The sequence below is a fragment of the Brachypodium distachyon genome, chromosome 2 (genome assembly GCF_000005505.3).
Source record: "Brachypodium distachyon strain Bd21 chromosome 2, Brachypodium_distachyon_v3.0, whole genome shotgun sequence".
Lineage (NCBI taxonomy): Eukaryota > Viridiplantae > Streptophyta > Magnoliopsida > Poales > Poaceae > Brachypodium > Brachypodium distachyon.
In genome coordinates this window covers 3,028,623-3,047,701 of record NC_016132.3, presented here as the reverse complement: position 1 = coordinate 3,047,701, position 19,079 = coordinate 3,028,623, and the positions used below count along the sequence as shown (strand labels likewise).

The window sequence follows — 19,079 nt, the reverse complement described above, 5'->3', positions numbered from 1 at the left end:
ATCCCTTCCGGCGAGACTGTGCCTCGCCCATATCGATCTTCCTCTCGCCCGCTGCTCCCTCCCCCATCTCTTTCTTTGTATTTCTTCTTTCCCGATCCCCCGCGCTGTTGGAAATCAGTCCAAGTCCAAGCTCTTTCTCTCTGGCAAGCAACAACGATTCCGGCGAGATGCACAAGTACAAAACGCCCAAGCAAATCAATCAGCAGCACTACTCTCGTCAAGCTGTACACGCACGAACCAGAAACGGGTTCTAATTTGATCTTAAGCTTTCACGCGCGGCTTATCTTCCCCAAGTCCGGTGAGGCACCGCCTTCGGTCACGCAGCCGCTGCAGCCTCTCCCGCGCCTCGCCGCTGCGTGCGGGAGAATCGCCTCGCCTTGGTGGAGCAAGCGACGAGCTCGCCTCGGTCCCCGCGCCCCCGCGTCAACGTCCTCCGCTGACCGTGGGCCCTCGCCGTCGGCAGCCACCTCCGCTGCCTCCCGGTCGAAGCTAACTCCTCCGCGCACTTCACCGCGTCGCCGCGGAGCCCCCATCGCCGCCATCTGGATTTCCCGCAGCACGAAGCCCCCGCTGGTGGTGGAGGCCTTAGTCAGGGGCAGAGGATGAGCGGGATGGGAGAGCCAGCGGCGTGGGGGCAGGAATCGGCCGGCCGTGAGTGGGAGGCACGTCGAGGAAGCTCGTGGAGGGGGAGGGCGGCAGCGCCGGCCACCGGAGATCAACATGGGAGGGGGCGAGGGGAGTTATTCAGTCGCTAGCGGGTCGTGTCGGACCCGACTATTCAACCGACACGTGGGCACCACCTGTCGTAATGCCGTCAAAATAGCTAACAACTTGTGTGAAATTTACTAAAAAAACATGTTTTTTTTCCTCTAAAGTCCTTCGCGGACAATTTGAGAATTGATGAATTTTCCTTAGCAACAACGAAATGTATGAGATTTAGAAAGTCACGTGGCAATTTTCCCTTGATCAAAAACCAGATTTCTCGGCGATGCTTGCCTTTTCACGAAGCAACTAGCTGCTCTTACATTTAAAAACTACAATTCCAATTCCAAATATTACAGTCATACAAACACATGGCATCATCCTATTTTGCCCGAGGTCCTAAATTCATGACACAAAGCCCATAAGCTTGGCAATGACCACACCTTTCATGAGCAGCAATCCAACCAAGATCATGCTCAGGCCCTGTTTGGTTAGTTTTAAAACCGTTTTCTGACTTTTGGTTTATAAGTTTTGGCTTTTAACATTTGACTCGATATTCTTAGATGATGGTATAAGCAAAAAACCAAAATTAAAAACAACTATTTAAATGCTTTTATGATTTATAAGCCAAAAGTTAAAAAACAATTTTAACCCCAACCAAACGTGCCCTCAGCACCAGTTCGATCTCTCGGGGGGACCTCAAAAGTCAAAACCACGGTCTTTTTTTTCTAGGCTGCGAGCGAAGAAAGCGGTCGGGTCATGGAGCACGCTGAGGCCCACTTGGAAGCCCTTTTTGGGGCCCAATACCAAGGTATTAGTCGGACGCTCGGAGCCTATATTTTTCCGACCCAAACCCAGTCGGGGGGCCCTTGTTTTTCCGACCCAACTGCGACGCCTCTGCCGGTCCAGCAAGCCCAGAAAAAGCCCGCACGAGTTTCAGACCCAACCCAACAAGGAGGAGCCAAACAACTCACCCCGTCCGTCACTCGCCGTGCCGTCTCGTGTCGTCTCGCTCTCGCCGTCCCATCTCTCGGCTCGATTCTTCCACCCACCTCATCGCCATCGTCTCCGCCCAGCTTCTTCCCCCGCCGCGCGCCGCCCAGGCAGGAAGTCCATCTCCCCCTCTCCCCCACCTCTGTCCAGCTGCCGATTGCGCCCGATGAACACGTCGCAGTTCATGGACAAGCAGATCCTCGGCCTCGCCGCCTCCGCCTCCCCCTCCTCCTCCCTCGCGGGCGGCGGCGGCGCGGAGCTCCTCGATCTGATGGGCCCCGACCCCCAGGACGAAGGCCAGGACCGCCCCATCCGACGCCACCACAGCACCAACGGCAGCGCCGCCGCTGATGTGCTGCCCAGCTACGACTTCCAGCCCATCCGCACCAGCACCGCGGCGCCGCCCTCGTGGGGCTCCCTTGAATCCGGCTCCAGGGCACCCACTGCCGCCTCGTCCACGTACAACCTCAAGGTACCTTTTTTTCGGTCGCTGGATCTCTTACCCCTCCTGTTAGATCTCTCGATCGAACCTACCCGCGATTCGTGAAACTGCCTGAACGCAAATAACCAGTTACTTCGTGTTGCAAAATTCACAAAGGCGCCTAGCTTGGAAGATATAACTGGTACTGTTGTGATGGATAATTGCTGGGCAACATGCACCGTAAGTGGATCTGCTGGGTAAAAGGGTTGGGAAAGTTTATGGTTTTCTCGGATTTAGGTACTGCTAGTTACTACTACTAAATTTTGTCACGTGGTAGTTTATTGTATTGATGTGCTGCAAATTTGACTATGTTATGCGGTTGGCATCAAGGAAAGAGCACATCCCAAAGACCCAAAAGATATGCTTAATTGACTTTATCCATTTCTCGACCATAACGCATGCCACAGGTAGATGCCTGTTTATTTGGAGAAACAATTAATGGTACTAAACTCGTGTAGAATTGTACATTAAGTTTTTCCGCAGGCTCTTAGCTTGTCGCCACATTTGTGCTATGAATTGCTCACCAATTATTGAACTTATCTATACTCCTACTGTCTATTGGTTACATGAGGTAATATTGCCTATGACTGATTTGAATATGGCACATCAGGTATCCTAATATACACGTTTACCCCGCTCAAATTTACAAGTTCATTTGTGCTCTTCAAAAATTTAGTACTCCATACTTTGAATTTGTAACTCTTAATTAGTTAGTGATATATAACCTTTCATGTTTACATCTAACTATTCATGTAACAAAAATAGATTTTTGGTTTTAGGACTCCATTGGTTCTGTTGATTGCACGGAATGAACTGCTCACTATGCATAGTTCATCCTTTATCATATATGAATACCGTACTTACCATTTTTTCTCTGATGGGAAGAGTGCTGGTATATTGGAGAATCATGCGCTGAAGAATGTTAGTCATGAGGATGACAGGAGTAACTTCGGACAGGTCACTGTGGCAGATATTGATCGAACCATGAAAAAGTATTCTGATAACCTGTTCCATGCACTAGAAGGTGTAAGCTCAAGGCTTTTGCAGCTGGAGCGTAGAACACATCATCTTGAAAACTCTGTTGATGAGTTCAACCTAACAATTGGCAACTATAATGGCAGCACTGATGGAAAACTGAGGCAACTTGAGAACATGCTGAGGGAGGTATGCTTTTTGACTCTCCCGTGCCCCTCTCTCTGTCTGAAAAATGTTGACAGGTCAATACAATGGCTGTTCTTGCTCAGTAATGATGTCATATTGAAGTAAGTTTACTGTGCTATGGCAGTAGGCAGGTCATAGTGTTGTGCTAAGTGCTAACGCACCACTGGTCATTGTTGGCAACAGCTGCTATACTGGAATTAAGTTGAAAATTCTTTTATATAACTCAGTAGTCTTTTCTTAGCTTTTTGAGCTCTTTCCCTTTTCAACTTATCATTCATGTTTTGTGTGGTTCATTTTTTTTCTCAGGATGATGTTATACACATAATTACCTTTTATGCAATAAACACTCATAGAATATACCTTTTCTACTAATACTCCAGTTGTAAGCTTATGTGAAATACTACCTCCGATCCTAAATTATTGTCGAAATATTACATGTATCTAGACACTTTTTATGAATCGATAATCCATATTTGGGCAAATTTGAGACAAGAATTTAGGAACGGAGGGAGTAATAAGTTAAGTACCAGTTTAATGCAGTACTCAGTCGGCACTATGAGGACCATTCGCCTTTAATTCTTGGATTGCTACATACAGGTCCAAGTAGGTGTGCAGATTATGCGCGACAAGCAGGAAATTGTGGAAACACTGGTCAATCTTGCAAAGCTCCAGGCACCCAAAACTGAGACCCATTCGTCAGAAAACAGTGGGGTTGGACAGGCAGACTCGAGACAGCAGTCAGTGGCTCCACAGCAGGCAGCTGTTCAGCCGCAACATCAAGTCACGACCCCTTCCCAACCACAAGCATTTCCTGCACTTCCTGCTCCAAATGCGCCTCCTCCACCCCCAATGCTTCAAAACCAGCCTCCAGCACAGTTTGTAGGCCATTCACCACATTCACAGATGCCATCAGTCCCTCCAGTTGCATCGGTTACCTCAGTACCAGCTTTACCAAATGATCCCTACTACATGCCCTCTGCTCAGCAAACTGAGGCCATTCATCAGCAGTATCAATCCCCTCCAGTTCCACAGCCACAGGCGCCTCCAGCACCACCACAGCAGTATCAAGCCCCGCCAGTTCCACAGCCACAGGCACCTCGAGCTCCACCACAGCAGTATCAAGCCCCACCAGTTCCACAGCCACAGGCACCTCCAGCTCCACCGCAGCAGTATCAACCACCATCACATTTTCCTCAATATTCACAACCACCTCAGTCTGCAAATGTTAACCCTTCAGGCCCACTTGCACTTCCTGCACCCCAGCAGACAGAATATGTGCCTCCTCATAGCTATCCACCAAATGTCCGTCCTCCTTCAGCTTATATGCCACCGCCTAGTGAACCAGCCCCTCCTTTCTATGGACAGAACCCTGGCATGTATGAACCTCCTGCATCTAGGCCCAACTCTGGGACACCACCATCTTATGGTTCCACTGGGTACGGGCCACAGGGGGGGAGCGGTTTCTCCGACTCATATGGTTACACTGGGTCACCTTCTCACCGTGGCAATGCTGGAATGAAGCCGACACCTTTTGCTCCCTCAGGGCCAACCTCCGGGGGTGGCGGCAACAGCTACGGCAGCAGGCTCCCCACGGCTCAGATACTACCGCAAGCAGCGCCAGTCAGTTCCAGCCCGACCGGTTCGTCAGGCAACAACAGGGTGGCAATCGACGACGTGGTCGAGAAGGTCTCGACAATGGGGTTCTCTAGAGAGCAGGTGAGGGCGACGGTGCGGAGGCTGACCGAGAACGGGCAGAACGTAGATCTGAACGTGGTGCTCGACAAGCTGATGAACGACAGTGACGTGCAGCCCCAGAAAGGTTGGTACGGGCGGTAGAAGCGAGAGATTATGTGGCGGCCACACTACAGTACCATAACCTTTTGTCACAGTTTGTGTATAATATTGTCAGGACCCGGCTTCAGATAGCATGGCCTGACGAAACTGGACAGGTTGATTTATCAGGTCTTGTGCTCTGTGGCTTCTTCAGTCTGAACAGCTGCAGGTGTTTTCAAGGAGTTGTGGATGGATGTTACGGAGTACTACCTCTTGTTCTTTTCGTATATGTGATGATATGCCAAAACTCAGCCATTGTTTCTTTTGTGATATGTTAATAAACAATATTTTGTAAGCTCCCTGTGTGTGCGCGCTTGTTTGGCACAGCGTTGGCTTGTGCTGTTGTGCATAACCGTGAGACTCTGTCTGGCTGCCGCGAAGAGCTGCTGTGCAGGGAAGCAAGGCATGGCAAATAGCTAAAAGCAGTACCCATGTGGAGTATATAACTTTCTGGGTTGCCGGTCGATCCGTGTAAAATTCCATTTTCCTTTTGATTCCCTTTCATCTACTACATAACCAATTGCATACAGGGAGCGCCCGATTGAAGTGGATGCAGAGTTTCATTCTCATTTATAGTCATTTCTATCGCTTTGCTAGTCGACTTGGAGAGCAAGACGATCCATATATGGAGGAAACAATGTGATTTGGTGACGACGAGGCGCCAATCGCTGCTGCCGCCCTTGCGTTTAGTTCCTGACTTCCTGAAGCGGCATGAAAGACACTGTCATACTGGTGCCCGACGCGTGGAATCCGCTAGTTACTTCCTGGTGCATGGAGTTATGGCTGTGTAATGTTGGTGATGATGAGGCGGGCCTCATCTCTGATTCGTGCTGCCGCGCTGCCCAGCCACCGTGTCATGTGCCAAAATGCCAAGATTAATAAAGTAGCGTGGACTGCCTTGTGGCCTTTGGAGACAAGAAGCAGCGGAAGCAGAACTGCAGAAGATGCATGTCAACTGTCCGTTCTCTCTCTCACACACAAGATGCCATTATGCCATGCCATGTTGAGAGTACAGAGCAGACCATGCCGACCGACGGTGATTGATTGATGGGGCGAGAGACATGCCGCGGCGAGTGCGAAGACATGTCCTCCCATGTTAATTAGCATCGCTCGCTCTCAGGTCTCAGCCGCCACGCACGCACCGGCTCGTGGTGGCAGCAGGGATGCCTCTGCTCTGCTCTGCTCTGCTTCGGGTCGTCACGTGAAGAAGGCACGCGGCGGGGGATGGATCACGTGCCGTCATGTGCCTCCTCCCTGCTGAGTGCTGTAGCAGTAGTAGTGCCCGTCGCCAAGCCCACAGGTGCTACCACTGCATTTGCATTGAAGGCCCCGTCCCGGTTCGATTTTAGCCAGTTGCATAGCACGGGAGGATTAATTGGGACTCCGGGGGTCACCGTCGCGTCCACAAATGGAACGGAGAGCTATTAGTAAGCATGGTCCCGATCCGACGGCGACGATGATGATAGGCGGCGGCTAGCTAGCGACCGTTCCCCGTGCCCATCCATCAACGAGCTAGAGGCGTGGTCCGGCCCGGCGGTCCCGTCGCCATCCAACAAGCCGCGTCAGCGAGTGGTCTCGATCCATGGCGAGTCTCTCCGGTGCTTTAAAATCCGGCCGGTCCATGCGTCGAGTAGACTAGCTATATGCATAGCGGCAATGGTTTTCCGTTTCTGCAACGGGTCCCCGCCACTCTCCGGCCACGACAGTCTGAAGGCCAAAGGCCCTTTCGAAGAAACGCGATCGGTCATTTTCAGGGAAATGCACGCGTCGTCGGTGTATCTGTCTGGACCCGGGGTCATGGGCGCGTACGCCGCCGGTGATGCACATCAGATTGCTTTTCTCTGTTTCGTCGATTATCTATTCTTCCAGAATTTATAGAAAATGGCTCCGTACACACGTATGGGCCTTTACACATCGAGTGCTTTATGTACTGCCGACGTAGGACGCATGAAGCTGCCCGGAAATACAAGGTGAGGGGTTCTTAAATCTATTTTTTCTCAGTGCACCGTCGAAGGGACATGCGTTTTAATCCGTTCACTAGAATGTATAGAATGTATCGAGCATGTTTATCCGGATCAGGAGGCTTTACATAAATTGCTACGATTGCCAAGTCGAAAAAGTCATTGGGAAATGCATGGAACTGGAGCCGCTTCTTCCGTCTTCTTCATTTTTCGTCCGAAATAGGATAAGTTGCTTTTATCAAAGGATAGGGCATCCACGTTATTTGCTACTCGTACGTAACAATCTATGCCATTAGCGGCAAGTGTGTGCTAAACTCTCTGGACGTGCGAACCGATGCTGTTCCGCTATCTTTGACAATGGAACGGTATGTTCTCTGTTGCAAGAGGACAAAACTATGTTCGTCGTAAACTATTTATCGTTTCTCATGTGAATTTTCGGGATCGGCATAAATATCGTAAAAAGTTGAGCAAAAACAAAAACTCGAAAGAATGTTGTGGTTCTGTGGGCCAATCGGCCAAGTATCTATCATGAACCATCCACTAGATGGGGTATCAATATATTCCGATCGAGGTGCTTGCATGATTGCATCATGTGTAGCTCTTTCAAGAGTTTCCACTCCCATCCTCTGGTTGGATTGCCTTGCGTGATGCAGGTGCTGTGTGATTGATTTCCTTGCCTCAGAAAGTGGATCGCTCGGCTTTTCCTCAACTATTCCTCTCTACTATAGCAAATCTAGAGGTCAACTACCATGCCATGGTCTACACCCAACACTTTCTGGCTACTAATTTGTGGTCTTTTGAATAGCATGAATGGAAAACACGTGAATGAAATGAAACAAAATTAAATTGCACCAAAACCCACTTCTAAGGGGGAGTGTAGCAAAAAAAAAAAACAGAAACTAAGGGGTTTGATCAGATACATGCAAGTTTAAGACCAACGAGTAACAAAAGACATAATCCTCAGTTTTAACCAAATTAATCATTCGGAACATTTGGACAAAATTATTGGAGCACTGGTGAACCGAAACGAGGCCATCTGAACTAATCCTATGTTGGTTCAACCTCCTTTTAGTTCTTACTCCATTTTTTATAGGTCAAACAACCAGGCCAACTAAACTTAAAATTTAACAGCAGGATCAGACAGCCATTTGTGCTTTTCAAATTTAGTTCATCTCAAGCCGACAACCATGAGTTTTACTCAATTTTGTAGCTCAAGGTTATGACACGTGGGCCTGAATGAAAATATATGTATTTTACAAATCATTGCTAGCTAGTACCTGGTTAGCACAGTACATGGTAATAGCACGTACAGTACGTACACTGTGTTTGTAGGATTTTTTAGCCACGTTTATCTAATCATTATGCGAATCATTGTCTGATTGCTCAATGATGCTTTTCATAATTGTGCGGTCCTTTTTGCTGTATAGGAATTCATTCTTGACGTATACAATCATAAACAAATGATAAGCACAATCTTTCTACGTTATAAACTAAGCTAAAGCACGAACTTTTAGAAAGCTGAGAGCTGGGTTAATATAATACTCCGTACATGAAAATGGGAGCACTTGCAGCTTAAAAAACATGGAAGGAACCAAACCAAAGGGTTGGTCTAGCTTAAGATAAACACGCTTTGGAAACTGTATTATCTTTTGCTACGAAGCAAATTTTGCACTTGCCTGCTAAGCTACCTAGCTAACGACTATCTCTTGCTTTACTTCGGTAGAGATGCAAAGTGTCTACTCATTTTTTACGTGGTCGGAAAGTTCATTGATCTTTAACCGACTATACCAGAAATATTGTTCGGGCAACGACCGGTCTCTTTTGTTTTGATGGAATGTTGGAAAGTGAAACCCATCCCAGAACTAAATACAGGTGGCAGGAATCAAAGTAATAATTGATAAATATTCGATTATCACGCACAGATTATCACCGTGTAAGCAGGAAATATCTGTATTTTACCAACAAAGGAAATCCATCATAAAAGTACTCGGTATGGAGAACTACCACATCACAGCAGGTTAATTCATTTCGTGTCCAATTGCAAAAATCATTTGGATAAGTAGATTTTGCTTTTAACTTCCCCTCCACAATATTACTTACTAATATGTTTGGTAGTTGATTAAATGGGGTTGGTAAAAATATTAAAACTCACATACCAGTGGGATTTTATGCTTTTTGTAGTTGGACCATTTATAAGTACAAAAATGACAGATTTTTAACAGATTCAGAGTTGCTCACCTTTTGCAGGTTATCTTCAGGGCTGCTACTTTGATACGTCTTTGGTCATTCCTCCTACCGATGGACAAGAGAGCATTCAACTTCTAGATGCACTTGTCTGGAGATGGCCGCACGTGATTTATTCAACCAGGGTGACTGGCAGCCTGCTGCTAAATTTCTAGATGCATAGCCACAATCCACATGATTTTTGTTTTCTTTGGCTTATATCATATCCACACTCTATGACCCGTTAACTGTTTTGTTTGATTTCTACAACTTTGTAATAATAAAATTGGATGTGTGCATCTCTTCGACACAGGCCGGGGATTTAGAGGTTAATTGTTTGGTACAAAACATCTTCTAAGACCAAGGCTCTTTTCTTTTTATTCACGGGATTGAAAAAACGCACAAATAGAAAACGTGCATGATTGCAATATCACGCACAGTTGATTTCAACATGATTTTATTTGTAACAAAGTTTGTTTGGTTGCTCCACTGAAAAAAGATCATTTCCAAAAGATTGGAGTGGATAAAAAGTTTCCTAGAAATGTAGTACAGATATATCCCTAGGAAGTTTCCCTGTAAGATTCAATCCTATTAATCAAATGACCCATTTTAGAAAAAATCATAAGGATTTCCAATTCATATAAAAAAAATTTGAATCAAAGAAGGCCTGATTTTGGTCGTCTTCCTACAAATCTCAATGCTTCATTCGGATGGCTCTCGCAAGTGATTGAGGAAAAACTTATCTGTCTATTGGCAGATGAAATCTCAGAATCGACAAAAAAAAATTCGAGAAATCAAAGAGCAACAGTGTTCGCGCCAAAATATAAATCACGGCGAGCGGGTAAAAGTAAAACGACGGGGCCAGGCAGGACCGTGCTAGCCGTAGAGAGGCCCGCCGTGTCCCGTCACCTCGAAACGGCAAAGGAATATCGTTTTGTACCGCCTCGGTGGTGGGGCGCGGCTCTACAAATAAACGCGCCCGTGCACTAGTACCGCAGTGCGGACAAACTCTGCTCTGCTGCAGCGTCTTCACCATCCTCTGCTCGCTCTGCCAGGCTCACTCTATCCACCCCTCCCATCTTCACCAGCCTTTTTTTCACTGTCGCTCCTCTGCTCCACTCCCTTCCTCTTCCTCCGCTCTGTTCCTCCTTCGCGCTGGGACTGCCATTTGATCCTGCTTCTGCTTCTGCTCAGCCAGGATTTGCCCGCTGCTATCGTGAGAGCTAGTGGGATAGCGAGTGCCCCAACCTCCCAACTTTCCAAGGAGCAGCAGCACTAGCGAGCAGGGAGGGCGTCCCTCGTGCCCCTCGTGGTGATCTGAGCTCCAGCCCGTGGTTTGCTAGCTGCCTTGCGTGTTGCGAGGCCCGAGCTCAGCTCGTTCGTCGGCTTCTCCTTTCCAAAGCCTTTTCCTCCACGGGGATCGGTACTTCCCTTGTTTCCATCCGAGAAGCGTTCTCGTTCTTCCCCAGGGACCTTTTTTTTTCTCTTTCTCTGCCTCCCGTTCCATTTCACGAGGAGGAAGCACCCCGGACCCGGTATCCGGCGCGCGTCATGGCGGCGGCAACAACCCGTCGGCGCGTCACGGCGAATGGGGAGCTCCAGGAGAACGGCGGCGGCGCCGGCCAGAGGCCCACCAACGGCACCAGGCGGCGGCCGTCGGCGGCCGGGAGCGGCGGCAGCACGCCGCTGTGGCGCGTCGCCGTGTTCGCCTCCGTGGCGCTCAACGTGGCCACGCTGGCGCTCCTCCTCCACCACTACGCCATCAGCCACCCATGGCGGCAGAGCCCCGCGCCCGCCGTCGCTTCTCCACCTCCCGACGCCTGCGTCCTGAGCGGCAAGAGCGAGGCGCGGCAGGAGGAGGTTACCAAGGACAGGGCGTCCGCGGCGATGTCACCGTCCACGGGGAAACCAACGGTCAGAACGGATTCGGTCATTAACCTCGACCAGTAAGTGCCCCTTTAACTACTCTGTCAGTATTATTACATATTTTTACTTCTCCAATTATAACAGTATCAAAAGAAAAAGAAAAAAAATGGCAAGCGTGTGGGGAGAGGCGCTGAGTGTTCTTCCCCACGGAGCATGTCCCTGTGCAATGTCGATCGATGCCCAAGGGAGGAAATGAATGAATGAATTCACGCCCATGGATCGATGCCAAGATCAATCCACGCGCTCGGTCGATGCATGCACCTGTGCCTCCATGAATCAATCCCCTTCCGTTTTAAGCAAAGCAAAAAAACGTTAATTAGCACCACCACATGATCGGGCGAGAGCCGATCAGAGATTCAAATAAGAATCTAGTAGTAGCTGACTTTGAAAATCCAAGTTGACCGTTGACATTTTATTGGCGGTGTGTGTGTGTGTGTCGGGTGCAGCGGGGACCCGACCGTGTTCGAGGCGTTCTGGAGGGAGACGGGGGCGCTGGCGGAGATCGTGATCCCAGGGTGGCAGACGATGAGCTACTTCTCCGACGTCGGCAACGTGTGCTGGTTCCTGGAGCCCGAGTTCGGCCGCCAGGTGCGCCGCCTCCACCGCACCGTCCGCAACGCCGCCGCCGGGGACGAGTACCACGTCGTCGTCGGCACCGGCTCCACGCAGCTCTTCATGGCCGCCCTCTACGCGCTCTCCCCCTCCGGCTCCGGCGACCCCATCAGCATTGTCTCCACGGCTCCATACTACTCTGTAAGTGCCCAAAATTTTTACTTACTGCTACTGTTTACAAGTTCAGAATTTCCGCCCGGCATTGTGGCTGTAGATAGATATTCTTGTCGCCGCCAAACAGGGTATTTTCGGCAACATAATCGCATTGGGTCATGTCGTTATCTTATCATTCCTTCCACTCCCACCGAATGATGGGGAGATGGGACGGGGGATTAAGGGTGTGTTTGGTTGCTAGAAGATATGTAACGGAACCGTTCCGGTTATTTGCCGGATTCCTGTGTTTGGTTGTTGAAATATACAAAAATGGAACAGAACAAGTGGTTCCTTAGAAAGAAATATACCTCGAATGTGCGGAACCAACCCATACCTCCAAAACGAAGGAATCACCTGCTTCCGATGGGAACGTGTGGGCCCGAGCGAAAAATCAGACCACCCGCTCAGCTCTCAGCCCACGAGATCGCGGCCATCCCCACGAGAGGAGGTCTTTGGGGGGAGAGAAATCCCGTCCTCCTCACCGCTGGCAGGGAGCGGCTGCGCGCGATGGGGAGCGGAGCGGCTGTGGGCGGCGGGGAAAGCTGCGAGAGATGAGGAGAGGAGGCCAGCGACAGGGAGCGACCGTGGGCGGAGCAGCTGCTGACCGGACGACGGAGAGGCAGCGAGGCAGCTGGGTGGCGGAGCCGCCGCTGGCCGGGTGACTGAGCAGGAGAGAAGCATCGAGGTGGCTGGCATCTCTCCCGTGCATGCTGTCGGCGTGCTTCCTTGCTAGCCGGCAACAGCAAACCTCCCTCTCATTCAATTTGATTCGCGTCAGATCCTAACTGACTGATTGCTTACATGGAGAATTACTTCCGCCTGCAGTTTTTCTTTTCTTTTCAGTTCTTGGTTCTTTGCATGGTTCAGTATAGCTCATGAACTTAACAGAATTTGTGAGTTCGGCAAATGTCTTTTCACTGTTCCATGAGTATAGTTTTCTTTGTTGGCCCTATTGCGTGATGTTTGATTCAAAATTCGTATGTGAATGTATGTTGATTGATATAAATTTGTCTGCTCAAAATATTAGGCCAATTCCTACCGAAATTTTATTTTGAAATAGTTCTGAATTTTTCAGATGCCATAGCTAACCTCACCTATTCTATGCAAGAGGTGATTTGAACCGTATCTATTCTATCCCATGCTCCAATCCAAACACATAATGGAACCATTTGGTTCTATGTCATTCCTTTTAAACCAAATACTGGAACGGAACCATTCTATTCCATTCCATGCCATGAACATGGAACCATTCCATGTCATTCTACCTCATGTCCTAAACCAAACACTACCTAAGACGACACTTTGATAGTGCCCAATTCCTGTCCCCATTTCCTTGTCCCGAAACTACCACTCTGCTCCTGGAGCAAATGGTGCTTAATTGCTAGTCTAATCTCCGAGGAGGGAGTCGTTCAGTCAGTTTAGCGAAACGTCATGTTAGGCAGAGCAGAACAGAACCTGCTCCCTGGTAGTTCAAAATTCCTTGTGCATGTGCGGAACTGCCGATGATGGGAACGGCACGCCGCGCCGTGCGCGGTTCCCTGTTCATCTTCATGTGGCATGAACGTGATCGATTGATTGATCTTCCGGTATTTAGTTAATTAACCTGGGGAAGTACAGATGGTCAGATGCATTCTGTTGTTATGATTCCGGTGTCGTGTGTCTGTTCCATATCTAGCGCTACATCATGTGCTTTCTGTCATCGGGTGTCGGCGTGCAGTTCCTAGTTTATCTGCTAGCACTTCCACGATGATGCCGCTTCTATAGTCTGAATCTGAAATACTACCTGTGGTGGTAGTACTCAGTGAGTCAATCGATAAATCCACTGCAACCGGATTGACTTGTTTGGTAAAAGAAGGAAGCATCTATTTTACGAATTTGCTATTGATCAGCCGCCTGAGAAGTAAGTATTTCTCAGTCGACGTGTACGGACCGTCCATCTGTTTGCTCGTGCGGAAATTGGTGCGTTTTCTTTTTTCTGTGTGTTGTTTCGCTGTGGGCTGTTGTTGGGCTCTGGGCTGTTGTTGGGACCGAGTTTGTCCTTCACACGTGTAGGCTTTTGGGCTTTTTTTAGGGTGGGCCGTCCGGTAGCATGAGCAGAAGTTAGGGTGCTTGATGTACAAGGTTATGATCTTATTTTAGGCATTGACTGGTTGTCAAGTTTTGGTCAAATGACAGTTGACCGGAGTAAAGGAATGCTGAAACTAAAGCATAAAGGCAAGCAAGTGATCTTACAAGTGCAAGATGTCACAGCTGAACTGAAGGTGTGCCAGGGAACAGTTGACTTGCACAAGGAAAAGAAGAAAGAAAAGAATAGACTTATTCCGTGATTAGATATCGGTACTTTCGGTATAATGAGCATATAAGCCGACCCAGAGGAAACAATAATACGTGATGCCTATTCTGATCGAGAGAGCTGTTCCATCGATCGGTATTTTTCCCGAGAGACCAGGTCGGGAGGGGAGGCGGCGGGGAAGTTTTTTATTTTGTGTGTGTGTGCTGTAGATGCACCGGTTTTTTATGGAATTTTTGTATACTTGGCCATGTCCCTCGGGAGGGGTTTTTATCGAAAAATTCTGATGTGAATGCCTTGCATATTTGCTCTAGTCCACAAACTTTAGGAATTATTGTCTATAACACCATGATAGCAGTGAGCATGTTTATTTTGTTTGCATTAATGTATAGCATTTCAAGATGGTCATTTACTGTATGATTTTTAGGCCTCACACATTTACGGTGATTACTTTCAATGAATGTTATTAACATAAATCATGAACATATGGTTAAAAAACAATGTCACAATTTTTTGTCGTAACATGCATGCATTAATTAGTCTCAACATAGTTCACTACTCATCGGTGAATAAATTTTCTAATCTCCAAGATGGATCGTACGGTGACAAGGGGGGTGGTATAGCCCACTGGGGGCACAAAATCCGCACTCAAAAACAATATGAAAGAAGAAACAACTTATTTTCCTAGTTCTCCCTTTTTGTGTTCTTGTTGTCTGTCATGCATATACAATTTCTATGGGTTTTTCTAAATATACGTTGTCCGAGAAATAGGTATAGGATAATTCGATTTGAGTTTTAAGGCAAGTTGCACAAGACCAATCGTCATGTGTAATTCAGTTTTTTTGGTCAGTTGGTCATGTGTCATATTCATGTGCAACTGTTTTTTTTTAGTTGCACATCACCGCTCTTGTTGTGTAACTACTTACTCCCTCCGATCCATATTAATTGTCAAAATATTACATGTATATAGACGATTTTTAGACATAGATACATCCATTTTTTAACAAATTTAAGACAATGAATATGGATCGGAGGGAGTATGTTTTTTAGGGTGAGTTGCGCATTAAGCCACTTGATGGTGCAACTGATTTTTGTTTTTGTTTTAGGGGATAAGTTGCACATTAAGACTCGCGATGTGCAACTGAGTTTTTTTTCATTTAGTTGCGCATGATCTCTCATGATGTACAATTTAGTTGTTTTAGGAGATGAGTTGCACATTAAGACTCGTGATGTGCAATTGAATTTTTTTAGTTGCACATGATCCCTCGTGTTGTGTAATTTAGCTGTTTTAGGGTATGAGTTGCGCATTAAAACTCGTGATGTGCAATTGAGTTGTTTTAATTTACTTGCACACGATCTCTTATGTTGTGCAATTTAGTTGTTTTAGGGGATGAGTTACACATTAAGACTTGGTGATGTGCAACTGATTTTTTTAAATTTAGTTGCACATGATCTCTCACCCGAAATAAGTGACGTGGATTTGCATAGGAACCGGACGGAGGGAGCACAATTTAGTTCTTTTAGGAGATGAGTTGCACATTAAGACTCGTGATGTGCAAGAGATTCTTTTAGTTGCGCATGATCTCTCATGCTGTGCAAATTTTAGTTGTTTTAGGAGATGAGGTGCCCATTAAGACTCATGATGTGCAATTGAGTTTTTTGTGTATGAGTTACACATGACTAAGATTTAAGTGTTTTTCTTATATCTCATAGAACTCACCCTAGACACACCGAATTTATGAGGAAAACCAGACCGAAAACCATAGACGAACAAGCAGTTTTTTCTAATGGGAAGGCGAGGCTGGTCTTGGGCGTGTTTTGATTTAAGAACAAGCGTTTCATTTCTCAGAACAAATGTTTGCTATGTACGGGTCATAGATTGTCCCCAAATCAGTTTTTCCAGATCAAATGAACACAAAGGGAACAAATGGACTGAGGAATTGGGCTATGCAAGGAATGGATTTATTTGTTTTGCTTTCGACGATAGCCCGGCATGATACCCAACAACACAAACATAATTCAGGGCTGTCATGAACGATAAACATGTCTTTTATAAAATATTTTTGCAAAGTTTCACATTCAATTCATGTGCAATACAAGTCATTTCAATCTGTAAGTTTAAAAAAATATCATGCCTAAGATTTTATTTGTGGCCAATTCAGGCCATATGTAGCCCACCTCATCAATCCTACAAAAGACACACAATCAGCCCAATAAAAAAGAAAATAAAAAAAGTACTCACGTGAGGGAACAGAGGGCTGGGAATATCTCCACTCAAAAAAAAGAGGGCTGGGAATATGGAACACAAGGCTGGGAATATCGATGATGGACTCCGTTCAATACCCATCGACTGAGAAACAAGTGTTTACCCAGGCGATCCCCTATTTTAAGTAGGCGAGAAGTTCTTATTCTACGATTTGGATTCAAACCAAGTTGTTGGCACTAGTACATTTTATTTGCAACTTCAGAGTTTCGCATTTCTACACCTTGCGCACCTGTAAACTTTATGGAGCGTGTAATTTGGTTGGTGTACTAACTATTTTCCGAGGTGATAATAGCAGATCAGAGAGCGAAAAGAAATCTCACTGATTTTGATGTATGTTCTGTTACCTTGGGGTGCAGTCGTATCCGGCGGTCACGGACTTCCTCCGGTCTGGTCTGTTCCGGTGGGCCGGCGACGCCAACTCGTTCAAGGGCGATGAGTACATCGAGCTGGTGTGCTCCCCGAACAACCCTGACGGTGCCCTCCGCGACGCCGTGCTGCGGTCGGAGGCCGGGAAGACGGTGCACGACCTGGCCTACTACTGGCCGCAGTACACCCCGATCACCGCGGAGGCCGCCCACGACATCATGCTCTTCACCGTGTCCAAGAGCACCGGCCACGCCGGCACCCGGATCGGGTGAGCAGCACAAAGAAGAAATTTGACTAATCCGTTCATGACGATTGCTAGCCGTTTGTGTATATTGATCCGGTGTCTTTGTTCAGGTGGGCGTTGGTGAAGGACAGGGAGGTGGCGAAGAGGATGACCAAGTTCGTGGAGCTCAACACCATCGGCGTCTCCAAGGACTCGCAGATGCGGGCCGCCAAGGTGCTCAGCGCGGTCTCCGACGGCTACGACATGGGCTCCGGCTCCCGGCACCGGCACCGGCTGTTCGACTTCGGCCGGCGCAAGATGGTGGAGCGGTGGGCGATGCTCCGCGCCGCCGCGGCAGCATCCGGCATCTTCAGCCTCCCCGAGGAGACCTCCGGCCACTGCAGCTTCTCCAACGACACCGCCGCCAACAACCCCGGTAAGTCTCAGATCGTGTCTCGAGTTTATCGATCGGTAGTTCTGAGTGACGGCCGTTGTTTGTTGTTTGTCTGCAGCGTTCGCGTGGCTGCGGTGTGACAGGGAGGACGTGGAGGACTGCGCGGGGTTCCTGCGCGGGCACAAGATCCTGACGAGGAGCGGGAGCCAGTTCGGGGCGGACCCGAGGTACGTCCGGGTGAGCATGCTCGACAGGGACGACGCCTACGGCATCTTCGTCACCCGCCTCGCCTCCCTCAAGTGAAAGACAGACGTCCAACAACGGAGGCTGCGCGCCATTGCATATTGTATATTGTAGAGATTTCGAGGGGATCTAACACACTACGAGAGGGCCTATTCACCTATACCAACTACTTTGGTGTAGTTGATTAGTTCCTTTTTATTTCTACTTACTTAGTGCAAGCTTTCGGGCGGCAGAGCCACTCACGTTAAAGCAAGTCTTGAATCCGGGTGGCTATGCCACTCACGTTGAAACAAGACCGTTGTGATTCCGGACGAATCCGCTCACATTAAATCACAACTTATATGCACTAAGTACTTAGAAATAACAAGGCCTAACCGGGAGACTTATATGAACAAAGTAGTACTATATTGCTTTACGAATATTAGTACAAGAGAGAGCATACACACCTTACACTTGCTCACACCTTGTTCTCCACCTTCTTCACTTTCTTATTCTCTACTACTCAAGGTGTGAGGCAAGTGCCTCTATTTATAGGACTACATGACCATTGGATCTTTGACATGTGTCAAGATCTTAGCCATTAATACAAAATATCTAAAGTCTTCCACACACTTCTACACAAATATCTAGGTATTAGAAGGTTTTCTATTTATTTATTTTAAACTCCTATTCTAGAGTATTCCAAAGCTTCTACATAATTCTTCATGCATATCTAAACACTAGAAGGTTCCCTCTTTTATTTATTTTATATTTTAAAGTATTCCACAGTAATATTTTCTTTCTTGTAATATTAAGACACTCTGTAAGCTTGCATTGTATTCTCCGACACATATATATGGCCTAGTCTCGTCGTCGTCGATGGGGGGAGCTTGAGTAGGAGAGCTAGGAGAGTGGCGTGGGTTGTGTTGTGGGGTGGTAGGAAGGAACAAGATGATCGGAGTTTTTGTTTTGGTTCTCGGTACGTTGCGTTGCTCGATCGACCGTGCTTTGGGTTCTCGAGGAATGAGGAATGTGTCCCCGTCTCGAATTTCTTGTATGAAGGTTTTCAGTTTTTCTGCTTCCAGTTTTGTTTCGTTTTGCTTTTTTTGTGAGGCAGAAGGTTTGGCCCACGAATCCACGAAACGTTCTCGGGTAAAAGAGAGCTTTTATTTGGGCCGCGAAACTGAATCCATGACCCATCTTATCTCGACAACTTGATGGGCCTAGCAGTAGCTTTTGGTTAGAGTACAAACCCCTACCTCTCTCTGAAAAA

At 47.5% G+C, this 19,079-nt stretch overlaps 1 protein-coding gene and 1 long non-coding RNA gene across 2 annotated transcripts; one reads left to right on the top strand and one right to left on the bottom strand.

Moving 5' to 3' along the window:
• Positions 1–1,676: 1,676 nt before the first annotated feature.
• LOC100838076 lies at positions 1,677–18,180 on the top strand. Its single transcript, XM_010232198.3, has 7 exons — positions 1,677–2,167; positions 3,062–3,340; positions 3,935–5,160; positions 11,727–12,033; positions 16,958–17,235; positions 17,322–17,626; positions 17,703–18,180. The coding sequence occupies exons 1-7, from the start codon at positions 1,862–1,864 to the stop codon at positions 17,885–17,887; spliced, it is 2,886 nt and encodes a 961-aa protein (XP_010230500.1). The 5' UTR covers positions 1,677–1,861; the 3' UTR covers positions 17,888–18,180.
• Positions 16,384–18,997, bottom strand: LOC112270988. The gene is made up of 2 exons (XR_002963739.1): positions 18,274–18,997; positions 16,384–16,523 (listed from the first exon to the last, which is right to left on the bottom strand). It is a non-coding gene; the product is annotated as an uncharacterized LOC112270988 (long non-coding RNA).
• Positions 18,998–19,079: the final 82 nt, after the last annotated feature.

Bases quoted from the DNA above. Each gene is read 5' to 3' on its own strand.
- LOC100838076 (XM_010232198.3), top strand. From the start codon at position 1,862: ATGAACACGTCGCAGTTCATGGACAAGCAGATCCTCGGCCTCGCCGCC. The intron at 5,161-11,726 runs GTACGGGCGGTA...TGTCGGGTGCAG, and splicing joins GTGCAGCCCCAGAAAGGTTG to CGGGGACCCGACCGTGTTCG. The intron at 17,627-17,702 runs GTAAGTCTCAGA...GTTTGTCTGCAG, and splicing joins CACCGCCGCCAACAACCCCG to CGTTCGCGTGGCTGCGGTGT.